This window comes from Sprattus sprattus (assembly GCF_963457725.1).
Source record: "Sprattus sprattus genome assembly, chromosome: 14".
NCBI lineage: Eukaryota > Metazoa > Chordata > Actinopteri > Clupeiformes > Clupeidae > Sprattus > Sprattus sprattus.
Genome location: NC_137912.1, coordinates 13,649,762 through 13,662,991, shown reverse-complemented (window position 1 = coordinate 13,662,991; position 13,230 = coordinate 13,649,762). Strand labels below are relative to the sequence as shown.

The 13,230-nt window shown below is 45.2% G+C and overlaps 1 protein-coding gene across 2 annotated transcripts in view; it reads right to left on the bottom strand.

Annotated features, from left to right (window-relative positions):
• LOC308375012 (pleckstrin homology domain-containing family A member 5-like) overlaps positions 1 to 4,953 on the bottom strand; it is a gene marked incomplete at its 5' end in the record, with an annotated part of 104,338 nt that extends 99,385 nt beyond the window's left edge. For both annotated transcript variants that reach the window (XM_080851031.1, XM_080851032.1), the window contains 3 exons: positions 3,695 to 3,752; positions 4,675 to 4,751; positions 4,862 to 4,953. In XM_080851031.1, the coding sequence (XP_080707157.1) occupies positions 3,695 to 3,752; positions 4,675 to 4,751; positions 4,862 to 4,953 (227 nt within the window). The remainder of the gene's footprint in view (positions 1 to 3,694; positions 3,753 to 4,674; positions 4,752 to 4,861) is intronic.
• Between the last annotated feature and the right edge of the window lie 8,277 nt (positions 4,954 to 13,230).

Sequence of the window (13,230 nt, the reverse complement as noted above, 5' to 3'; positions counted from 1 at the left end):
CTCTCCTGGCAAATTGCTGAAACTAGGGGGGGGGGGGGGGGGGGATGGGGGGTAGCTCTTCCACATAATAGGCCACTCAATGAGGGTTTTTCGGGAAGCTTTTCATCACATTGAAACCACTCCACCCATTCTCCAACCCACTTAACTGTCCCAAAACCACAACATGTCTCGCATTACTACTGGAGTGGAAATGCCACACGCTACACCGAGCACAGCGGCCGTTACTGCTGTCTTTGCTGTTGGACACACACACACACACACATGCATACACCCTCTCTCTCTCTCTCTCTCTCTCTCTCTCTCTCACACACACACACACACACTTACTTACACACACACACACACACACACACACACACACACACACACACACACACACACACATTGTGACAGGCATTCTGTATTACAGTGTTAGCAGGACAGACCAAAGTCACTGTTCAGGTGATAAGCCCTGAGGTGGGATTATGAGCATCCTGTTCTTATTTGATTTCTTTCCACCTTTGCCTTCATCTTGTTTGTTTTTCACACCAAACACCACATTCCTCCATGAAACATGAGGCAGCTGAATCTAAAAAAAAATCACAAATTCTGGGTAAAGGGCAAGCCACAGTTGGATTAATGACCTTTGAAACTTTTCTTTCTATCTTTTTTTTCTATCTATCTCTCTCTTCCTCCCTCCCTCCCTCTCCGTTGGTTCAATGTTTCTATTGGTTTCCAAGCACACAGAGGCAATTCTCTGAGCATTCCCCTGGTAACGCTCCCAGATTGTCGCTATGCACCAGCTCTGTCGATATGCAAGCAGCGGTTGTTTCATTCCCTCTCATTATTCCACATGCATTCAGAATCAGAATCAGAATCAGAATCATTATTCCACAAGCATTCTTATTGTTGCACAGAGACACTGAGCAGGGACTAGCTCTGAACCTGCGGTCCTGTCCTCGCCTGCGGTCTCTGCTCTTGCCAGCAGCACTGTGAAATTGTGAACCATGGGAAGGGACCAGAGCATCAGTTTCTCAACAGCTCGCTAATGCAATGGCAGAGCACTGCCCAACAGGATCACGGTCAAAGGGTGCAATGAATAGCAGTTCTATTAAATGTTTGCTTTGTGACACTCCCAAAGGTGCTCCCAAAACAACCACCGCTCTATGTTAAGCTGGTGGTGTACTTCCATTGCTTTAAATCCATCTCTCTACACCGTCAGAGACCATCCAACCAGGCCAACCAATCACTAACCCTTCCTGCCCTGACTGGGGGGGGGGGGGGAGAGGTGTCAGCCACAGGTCATTGACTTCCGAAGACTATCACATTCCATTTTATGCCTCCTGTTTCTCCCTTAACAGATGACATTATGCGGAGCAGCAATGGAAAAGCTAAACTTAGAATCCACAATAAATCCAACTGTATTGCTATTGTTGTAGTCTTTCTATCATGGTTTCTCTTTTCACCATTCTCTTTCGCCTTCAGCTGCTGAATTACGTGTGTGCAATGAGAAGATGGGGAGAGGACCTATAGGAAGTGGGGAAAGAACAGGGAAAAAACAATCTGCCACTCGGTGAAAGGGATCTCCTGTCTCTTGCTCTCAGTCTTTTTTTTTTTTTTTGCAGTCCGCAGTTTTTTTTTGCAATCCGGTCTCCTGTGACTCCAAGCCAAAGAGAAGAATGACCCCATATCACTCCCGATCTCTGGCTGTGTGCCATCTGCTTCTGAGGTAATATGAGGCAGACTAGCACACCAAGAGAACTGCATGCAAGCATGACCTCCTCTCCTGTGTCACTTCAGTTTTACCAGAATGTTTTAAACTGCATTGCCTTACTCAATATTGCTACAACAAAAACAAAAGAGGAGTTTGAAGCCTGAAGGGCTTGGGTAAAGTAGCCACTGGGTAAGTCGGCACACCTCCACGCAAGCTCCAAGCATCCTTTCGTCTGACCGGCTAGATGGGTGAGATTACCCAGCCTGCTGTGCGCTGAGGTGTGGAGTGTCAGAACAAGACAAGATGGAGTTCTCACATGCATTCGCCTGCAGGTTTGCTGCCTGCTCTCTGGGGATCATCAGAGGCAGACGGGCTAATCCCCTGGTGGGTGGCTCACGGCGTCCGAAGTGTTGGTGCCCACAGCAGTGGGCTGCAGAGGGCCTGGTGTTCCTCCCCAGTGTCTCTGCCCGGTCTCCCAGGACCCGCAGCATGGGAGCAGAGGGGGGTTTCTGGGGGAATCCTGCCTGTCAATCTACATGTCTGATACAGTGAGGCATATCAAAGCCAAGTTCGCCCTGACCCTGCAAGTCCCACAGTGGCCAGACAGCAAGCCAGGCCTGTCTGAATACATCACTCTGACTTCTGGGGGTTTGTGTGGGTGTGTTGATGTGCATATACCAATGTAGACTGGCTGACTTGGTGTGTGTGTGTGTGTGTGTGTGTGTGTGTGTGTGTGTGTGTGTGTGTGTGTGTGTGTGTGTGTGTGTGTGTGTGTGTATGTGTGTGTGTGTGTGTGTGTGTGTGTGTGTGTGTGTGTGTGTGTGTGTGTGTGTGTGTGTGTGCGTGTGCGTGTGTGGAGAGAGGGTCGACTAGAGAGAGAGTAGCTGTCTATCTCTTTAGAAGTGTGTGTTTTGGTGCTATCAAGAAAGAAAAGTTTTACACTTCAGTGCTCACTACTTGGGGGGTACAGGGGGGGAGATAGGGGCTATGGCCCTGACACAGGACACCACTGCCCAGTGTGTCAGAAACAGAGGGGAAGAAGAGGATATTCACAGAAGAATTATCTAAGACCACAATAATGCTCACTGCAGGACCAAAACCAGAGTGAACACTATTTTCACCTAGCTGATGAATCAAACACAGCATGAAGAATGCATTCAATTCGTTTTTGAAAGAAGATGCTTATTGTAGTTCATGTATTTGGACACGCGGTTTCTCCAACGGCATCAATGAAAATGCTCAAGGACTACGTAGACCAACCCACATTCCATGTAAAAGAGCATGCACCCACTCTATCACTGGAATCTGTGAATCATTTTACAACCACAAAGAGAGGCGACTTGCAGTTGGTCAATTACAACCCACATATGAAATAAAAACATCATGTCGTGTTTTCCTCTCTTTCGTTGAAAAGACAGCTGAGCTTACAAAATCCAAACGAATACCTCACCGTTTAAACGTAGGCTACGTTGTCGCATCCTGAACGGTTATTTTAAGAAATCAATTAGGGCGACCGACGCAGACCAAACTCTGTGCTCTCTGCCACAGGGCACAATTCATCTATTCATTCACCCTAAAACCCGAACATTTCATTCGAGAAAACGGGGGAAACGTGCATGAACTTGAGCCCAACACAGACGTTGGGCTAACAACGTTTCCCTGGAGGAACAGGAGCGGCCAACAAGTAAAGCCTGTTCAGCCAAGCGAGATCTGAGTCACACTGGCCTGACAAACTCCGCGTCACTCTGACAGTAATGACTTGTTCTCAGCTTGGGGAAAACCTTTGTGTTTGACGTGTGAGCTCCCTATTGCACTGGAACCGAGGAATTTTCAGGAGGAAAAAAAAACCACGGAGTCGAAAAAGGACAGTAGGCTACGTGAGGGGGGCGGTGATCTGAAAAATCTTCGCCACTGTCAAACAAAGCAATAGGAATGAGAAGGAGTAGGGGTACTGCGCACACGGGCACTCCGTGTTCAGTGGCTAAAACATTACCCACTCACTTTATGAAGCAGCGGGCTCCTTCGAATGTGAACCCTTCCTCCCATCCTGTTGGTAGATCTATTGTCGAGAGAGAGAGAGAGAGAGAGAGGAGGAAAGAGAGCGGGAGGGAGAGAGAAAGAATAAATACATCGAGCTCCGTGAAGCCCCAAGCGTGTGGGTAATGTGACTGCTGCCAACAGCTGATAGCCTACTATGCATGTGTAGTGATCTGCTTAAACACACATTTGACACCTTTTTACCTTTCCACAGTGGTATGCAATAGTATTAGCTGGTCACAACTATGTCCTTATCAACCCTGGTCTTTTTATGCAGCAAATAGGCGTTGAATATGCAACACTGCAGATCACAGTGAGTGCACGTAGGTTATAGGATGGTTCGCATCCTCTGCTTTCCTTCACTAAGCCGATGCAGGCAATGTGTATTATTGGGGAAGATTACTGTAACACCTTCCCTCTAAGAAACGCCGGATACCCAATCCACTGCATGTTACAAATGACAACATATGCAGCCTATTATATCGTATTTTATCAAACTAGTAAAGAGATACTGATGCAATCTACATTATTTTCCAGCAGGAGCTCCTTTATGGAAAGGTAAGCGTGGCAGTGATGAGGTTTTTTAATTCGCTCAGCCACATGTTTTGTAAGATGCGACCTGTCAATGACATCTTCACCAGAACACCTATCGCTCCGTCAACTCCAACCGTTCCGACAAACAAACGTCTATCAAGTAGGTTCAATCCTCTGAACGAGAATGAACTTTTTATAAGTGTCAAAATAAGTCCATATCAAATGTTTTTAATAAGCCAAAATGAATAGGTTGCTTTAGTCGATGCGTTAAACATAGCCTACTGCTTGGGTCTTCGGTTAGATTTCTCTAGTTGCCAGCGGAGTCAAACTAGGCTTCAATCTTTACAGATAAGCTAATTCTTCTGAAAACCCTATCTATGAGACATATTCGAGATAGATAGAAACATTACCTGGAGTTTTTCTATGTCCCGTAACAACTGCTTCTCCAGTAGTGGGATGTAACCAGGTTGTACTCTTTGCTTCTTCACTGTTGGTGAGAAATGGAAAGGGTAAAAACGTATGCAACAGCTGGAGGTGAAAATTCGAGATAAAAAGCAAGCACTGTACATCCGACACATGAATCCAGAAAGTATTTACTTGATGAAGAATACTCTTCCATCCCTGGTAACCCCATAACTCCAAGAAGAAGACAGGCAAGAGAGCCAGTCCGGGTTTAGATCCGCCGCCATGTCTACTACTGTGTAGCGATGGAGGCGCGCGCCTCCGTGCTACTCGCGCGTACACCGATACCCTAGCAACGGGTCTGGGTATAAGGGAAGACAGACGTGCCTCTGGGGGGCGGGCACGTGCTTGCTAAACTCCGCTTAATTTACACCGACCACCTCATTCTCGGAATAGCAAAAGTAAGACTAACATGACTAACGCTTACATTATTTTTAAGTAACGAAGGCAACGTTCATATTGTTGTAATAGCTTGCACCCAAAGTATTATTTGATTAAGTGGATTAGTTTCAAATAAAACCACCTTGATCCTATTTAAAAACCAAATCTTCAGTCATGGAAATCCCTTTTGCCCTATAAAATGGATTGAAATGACCTCTGAATGTCCTCACTGTCAAATGAACAAAATGGATGTAGGCCTATTCACCACTTCGAAGCCATTCAGGCTGCGTCAGTGTAAATCATTATGACAGAGCAGTTAGTCCAGCATAGACAGATTAATCGTCTCCCTGAGAAAAACTGATTTAAATTCAGTGATGAAAATTAACTCTTATTAATTAATCTCCTTTATTTGTTCACACACGAGAAACAGTGAGCCGTGAAATTCAACCTCTGCATTTGAACCATCCTCTGCCTTTGACCTATAGGAACAATGCGCGCGCACACTAGGTAATTCTGATATGAAATAACTAGGCCTAATTAAACATGACAATTAGAAATGTAATGGTCAGTGATAGAGCGGACACTTATATGTTTGAGAATAATGACTTACCAGAGCTTTCCTCTTCAAAGATTCAGTCTCATATGTCCTTTGTCATACAGAAGCCAAGTCTATTGTGACAGTCATGTCACTGGCTCAGTGATGTCTTCAGGGGATTAGTCATTTGTCCACCCAAATTGAACCCCTTCCACCCTTGGGACTTTAAGCAAAGAAGAGGAGCGATTGGCTGCAGTAAATGGCCCAGACATTGTGACCCCCGCAGACACTGCAGCCCCTGAACCACTTGTAAATCCAACCAATTAGTAATCCAGTCTGTCTGAGACCCGTTAGCAGATTAGCCCATATACCAGTAAAGGCTGTGCGTCTGTTTAAGACCCTCTAGCATTATGTATTTTGTTTTGTTTTGGTGAGTAGCAAACAGACAATAAATATTGAATGCCTCAGATGTTTGTTTTGTATTGCAATGTCCACTTATCTTTTTAAAAATTCCATTCTAGACACAGCGTGTTTGAAGAGGGCAGGCGAAATGAGAATTTCAATTTGATTGTTTTGAATTTCAGTGACTTATCACTGTGGTTTAGCTGTCCCTTGCGCGTTTTTCTTGCAATGGGGTAGTTGACCATTTCTCTCAGTGGTCTTGTGTATTATTAGTCTGAGCCCCCTTCTCACATCATTAGAATTCAGAGTATTCAGCTGCCACAGCCTAACTGCAGACTAATCTGTTATGAAACCCCCGCATCCACCTGCACAAATCCTCCTTGGAACGTCAAGGCCACTCAAGGTTCTCATCAACTTTCTAGATTATCTCCGTGCCAGTTTTCCCCACAGTTATTAGATAACCAAGGAGCTCTGTTCACCTAATGATTATTAATGAGACCTTGGTAGAGTGCCGCGCTCTGTCCAGTGTTTGAAGTGGTACAGAGTCTGTCGGTCTGTCTGACAGAATTGCTACCGAGTCTGTTTGGTGTGGTCCACTGAGAGATAACCGTTGCTGTTTGGAAGCCATTGCACCTGTGACTGCATTGGAGGAACTTCAGGCTCCCTTCCCCACCCTCCACTCAACTGTCACATCTTCTCTCCCCCCAATGTTTGGCTTTTAATTACAGAAGCTGACCTCTATTTCACACCTCTCCTCTTCCTGGATCACAGACTGCGATGGGACTTCAGGCCCTCTCAGTAGCTCCAGTGGAGAATATTTCATCACAAACCCAATTCCCTCTTTCTTATTGAGGGACAAGTACCAGCAACTTTCTGATGTTGCTATAAGGATTATTTTAGAAGTGTACCCTTCACCCCCCTTTCCCCATGTGCTCTGTTTTCTCTCATGTTCTGGTACAACCTTCTCAGTCTCTGCTTCAAGAAGAGCTTGCTCATTTGAAGCAGTAGGATAATTGTTTGCCTGGTTTACATTTCACTTTGTCCTATGCACTCTTTTTATGGCGCGAAGCTCTGTGTGTGGCAAACCTTGCCTGTTTATCCAGTGTGGGTGATCCCCCACGCCTTGGAGAGATAACCATTGCCAGCTGCCAGCTGGTCGTTCTGTATGGGTGCCTGTCTCCCCCCCAGAGCAGAGCAGGTGTGTGTTTCCAAAACACTCTGAGAAGTGTTAGTTTTGACTTCATCTTAAATACTGTTACATGATGTTAATTAACATTGGCCCTAAAAGCTATGTTATTTCATTGTGTTGAACAATCTGCTGTTTTTAAATTCCATGTAGAGCTGAATTCATTAATTAGTAAGATGAAGATGCAATGTTAATTGAAATGAATACAAAAATAAATGTAATTATACATTTCGCAGGTGGTCGTTTTTCGTGTCCATTGTTTAAATGTTGCTAATCACAGGGGCTTAAAGTATAGAGCACCGAACAGAGCAAGTCGTGACACTCAGTTTCAAAACTGGTTGTCTGTGTCCCAGGTCAAACAAGGGCAGCCCAGCCCAGGAGATGAGAATGCCAATGCAGCTAAATACCAAGTTTGTTTATATTGATCCAGTCTAGCACAGCCCATTGTGGGGTTTGTAAGGCAGGTTAGAGCTCGATTATAGGGATGAAAATTGTACGACACGCAAGGATAGTCTCATTTAAGAATACCATTCCATTTTGAGTTTCATTAAAAGGTATTTGGAATTGCTATATCAGACTGCTTCAGTTGTTTACCTGTATTGTCATTGTCTGGTTCTCCTACTCACTGCAATTGTTATGCCAAAGTCAATGTAAAGGTTGTAAAACATAGGTTTTGAGCACAGAACTTTGTCTTAAGCTTAGTGTGATCATCCTGCTACGACAAAATGTATCACAATTTGATGTATTTGCTACTTATTCAAGTGAAAGGCGAGTACTGAGGTGCTTTAACTATAAAAATAAACAAGTCACAGCGTAGTCATAAATATTTTAGTCTAAAAGCTGGATGGAGTTAGTTTCAGTTCGCCGAGGGTCTGCAGTGCAGCTACCGAGGTCTTTTGTCATCATGAAAACAGTGCCATAACTTTTTAATCTCAGTGAGCAGTCAGCTTCCCAACACAGCTGTGCTCCTGCTTAGACTGAGTCTCCACGGCCCAGGTAAACATCACTGATCCAAAGAATAGTGACGGGCCTCTCCTTTCATCCAATACAACCTTAATGGAGGGGACTTTTATCTTTCAAAAATTCTCGCTCTCAATTAGAATTGAAGTTGACAAGTCATTGAATGACAAGATGGTTTAAAAATTCAATTAGGGGACAAATTCCTCTTATATAATGAAAAAAATATTAGGTTTGAGCTATTTCTAAAAATCAATGCTCACCCGTCTGTCTAAAAGACAGTTTTTTAGAGAGGCTGTCTTCAAAGATGTTCTGTCTTTCTGGCCTGTTTTGATCACAACTACATTTTCTAAGAGAGTCCAGGAGAGGTAAAGCACATAATGTAGTGGAATATTTTACCAACCGTGACGGTTGGTAAGCTTTAAAGTCAAATTCAATCATCTTACGCTGGCCAAAACAGCACAGGAAGATTTCTTTTCCCACTTGCCACGATACCACGAATTGGCCACTCTGATGGCCATGGATGGACTATTCCGGGAATCTCCATTTCACGCCTTTGTTACCATTAATCTTAGACCATTTGAAATGATCAAGGTCAATTAGGTGATAAATATAACGGGATCATGGCAGGGGGGGGGGGGGGGGGGGGACTCGGAGCCAGCGGAAACCAAGGCTCAGGGCCATATGGGATTTGCCTAAGAATGACTACAAGTACCTCTGGCCAATAGTGTTGTGTGTCTCGGGTTCAGAGTACGAGTTCTTCAATCTCCCCACGCCACCCTCCCATATTCACTGCAAGATAGGGTTAGTATATCAAAAGAAAAAAGGCTGTGACTTGGCATGTCGGCTAGGCCAAGGCTTCAAAGGCAGAAAAGCACCCTTTATATCAACAAACTACATACTGAATTTGCCAGAGGAATAGTGACCTTCACGTTCTGGGAGATATTTGTGTTTGAGAGAAGATGTTTCCAAGTAAAAGTCTGCAAAGTTTCAAAACTCTTTAGTTTAATTACCACCATTATGTCAAAGCTCTTTCCACTGTTTGCTGATATTATAGTAACGTTCGTTGTCCTTCTTTCCAGCTTGCTTGACATATCAAAAGCATGTTAGCTTTGCCTTTTCTTATTCTCCTGGAGGAAATGGAAAAAACATCTCGTCCTCAGTTGCCTCCATATTGACAAAGGAAAGGTCAGTGCTTTGAATCTCTCCCGCTCCCTTTGACCGAGGCCAGCATTTCTGTGGTCTGATGAGCCGTTGCTCAGGCTATCGCGTCTCATGGTCCTGCCAGAGAGAATGTCTGTATGCCTGGCCCCTGTTAGACAAACCCCCCACTCCACAGCTCTGCCCAGTCGAGAGGCCGAGGTCAGGGAGGCCAAGAGGACAGCAGCAGGGGTATGTTTGGTTAAACTCTTCTTGCCCCATTTCTCACAGCCAAGGTGGGAGGGAAGATTCACAGACGGGTATTTGTACTCTGCATGTCCAAGACGTTTCCAGGGTCAAGCAAATGGATGGTAACGGCTGGCCAGTTTTCAGCTAGGACTGGAATCTAAAAGGTCCCTGTGTTCACGGGAAGTGGTGACATGTATATAATAAATGAAATAAATTAGATAAAACGACACAGGATTTCCTGGATCTTTACCTACATCAGAAACAGGGCAGTTAGTCCAATTTCATACAGAACGCAAGGACATAAAAGAGTTTATTATGAAACAGACCTAGCCATCACAAGCAGGTTTACGAACAAATTATCACACAGGCATGCACAAACCCTCTCATATATCCATGCTCACTTGAAAAGACACGATCGTGTTCAGCACACTTTCGGTAAATATTCCACAGCGCACCATTCCGCAGTCTCACCAGGATTCCAATCAAGCAGTTTTTATCACGCCTGGCCAGACCAGAGGCATCATCATGTAATTAATGGATGCATATTATCAAACAGCTGTTGGAGCTTTTCTCTGTTCTGGCTCGAGCAAGGTAGCCCCTCTGGCTCCTCACCGACTACTTGTTTCTCGTGGTGGGAAACCCCGCGGTGAGAGACTCTGTAGAGCGTACACCGACACAACAGCCCCGAATCTAACGGCACAGACGGAAGACAGGAACAGAGACAGGCTTATGTCTCGTGGACATGCCTCTTTGCCTGTGTAGACTCCCTCATACTTCCCTAGCTCTTCCCTCGCTTTCCTTCTAATTCTGTTTTCAGGACAATCTTTCAGGAGCCCTATCACCTCAGCCGATGCCATGCAGACTTCTTGCCAGTCTCTGTAGCTCTCATTCTATGACTTTGGACTCTCTTCCTTCACCCCCACCCATCTCCTCTGGGCCTCGCTCAAGCTTCACCTCTCAGCAGCTCTCGCCCATGTGAATTAACTGCCTGAGCACATTCACCATGTTTTGGGGTCGCCAATTTGTTTTTGCGCCACAATGCACAGTGCTATACAATCTGCATGCCGGGCAATTTCTCTCAGTTTTGCAAACCATGCACACCAGTGAGTGGGAACACTGTTTTGTCTATGTGAAACAGACTTGTTGTTCCAGCGCTCATTATTGTGAAAAATGGAAGGCATTTTCCCCCTCTCTGGCCTCGTCTCGCTGTTGATACTAGGCTTCCTCGAAGCTGGACCTCCGTGTCACGCTGTCAGAGAGAGGGCGAGGGCGGGAATGGGAATGCTATACGGACTCAACTCTCTGTCACTAGCCTCATAATGAATGTAGAAACAGATGAGCTAGATGGACAACTCTCCAACATATCTGTTTTAAATACCACCGTCAGTTTTCTCAGTTTTCATAGCGATATTTATAATGAGGGCATTGTGGGAATTCGGCTTGCCAGTTCGTTCTACCTTTTTAATGTGCTGTTTGCTTTGTTATGGAGACTTGAGCACTCTTGAGGGGATACGGTTTGCAAGCTAATGAGTCTAAAATGAGCAGCTTTGAAACAAACTGCCTGTCCAACGCAGCAGGTTTATTGAAATTGTTGCATTCTCATTACCAAATGTTATCTCACTTCTCGTAACACTTGCGTCTGAAAGGTGCTCTGAGCTCTTAATTTGTAGCATTGCAATGGAATTCAAATCTACAGCGAGGCATAAATATATGTTAGCTGTGTATGTATACAGATGCCATGCAGGGCAGATGTGCTTTATTGATAGTGTTATTTTCCAGGCATGTCAAGATATGTAATTCAGGTCTGTTTACCCTGACCTTTGCTGCAATCCTTTAATACACGCTTAGTTTCTGAACATGTTCGTGGAATCGCTTCTGGATCCTCTCTGCATTCTTTTGTATAAAAATGGTACTTATGTGTGAGCCTCATCAGATGCTGATTTTTCATACCACCGTGGATCATTGAACTGCAGTTCGTGGAGGTGGTTTGAGTGCCAAGAGGCTTCAGCACAGATAGGTTACCGTCTGATCTCCACACTTGAGCTGCATTTTAAAGAAACCCATCCTGCGTCGAATGGCCTGGTATTACACTATGTAAATTGCTCAGTGAGATGGGAGTATATAAATATTGTATGACTTCTGATGCCAAGTGCATATTTACACAGAGACATATTGCAGGCATTGGATGATTGCACTGTAAGGTTTGCTTATTATGAATGCAACAGTAGGGAAGCACACTAAAGCACCATGAGTGATTTAGAGTAGGAAAGGAATAGCATAACATGACTTAACAGGAGACGACATAACATGAATTAACATGACAACATTCTATAGCCTTACTGTAACATCATACAAATGTCTTATAGAAAATAAGGGGTCCATTAATGGTCTTGTTTTTAATCATCAAATCTATGAGCCATTCCACTGGATTGCAGGCTTCATTCGTTTTGCACTATTTGCTTGTACACACAGGAAATTAAAATCACCCGGGTGCTCTACTGTGGATGGAGTAATTACGCATCGCATTGTGCTGGCGTAATTGGCCTGGTGCCAGTTATCATTTGCTTCTTTGCAGAGATCAGTGGCAAGCCGAGCTGACAGACTGGTGGGAGGTTTCTCAGCAAGACAGCGCCATGTTCTGCGCAGAGAGAGCTTCGCCCTACAATCTGGTTGCTCATCAAACACCAGCAAATCATAATATAATCACGCAAACTATCCCCCTATTGCTCCCTCCACGGGCATCAGGACTTTATTGCATAGCGGCTCACAGTGCCAGTTCAATTGAGTTCAGTTCTAACACTGACACCACTGTATGTGTTGTCAAGGTGCAGATGTTTTGCTGTATCATTAGCACACCTGTTATCTCCGTAACGGGGCATTTTCGCCTGTGTGCTTTGTCTTTGTGCCTGTAGTACAGCAGCACCCCGTGTTCCTGGTTCAGCAGAGTGGCTTCATCTGCAGCTCCCTTGTCGGTGCGCTCCAATTGCGGGGACCGACCTCCGTGATATAAAATGCAGAGAGCCTGATAAATCAAGCAGCCGAAGCGGGTTTCTGTAAGCGAGCGCAGAGCAGCGCCGAGCTGAGCTGGGCTTTCATCTGCGGTCCCAAGAGGACACCTCGTAACAGTTTATCATGTGGGAACTGCACACAGAGTGCAGTCATGTCTGCAAACAGAGTGTGGCTCCGTGTCACTCGCTGCCTCAGCATCTGCCTAATTAGCCGTGATTCCAGGGAACAGACATAGCGTGAGGCGAACTCGGATGCTTATAAACAGGCGGATGACGCGTACCAACTCACACACGAAACTCTGCCGCGTCTGTTGAAATACGGCGGCTCCTCTGCCTCTTTGGCTGTCAACTCCTGGCTGGCACTCGTCTCTCAGCCATCAGTCAGTCAGTAGCCAGGGAGCAAACAGAGGCTTGCATGCATTCCTCTCACACTCTCTCTCTCTCTGTGTTCGTTTCCTCTCACTGTATGCCGGGTCCATCATGCCCACAAGCCCCTGAGGTCATGCCCTTGGCTGCCATCAAGCATATGGGGGAGCCTTTGGCTTTCCCAGAGCTTTTAGATTTCCGTGGTCTGTGAAAAGCTGACAGTGCTTATTCAGGTCATGGTTGAGTATATACTTACAGAGAGAGAAAGAGAGCGATAGAG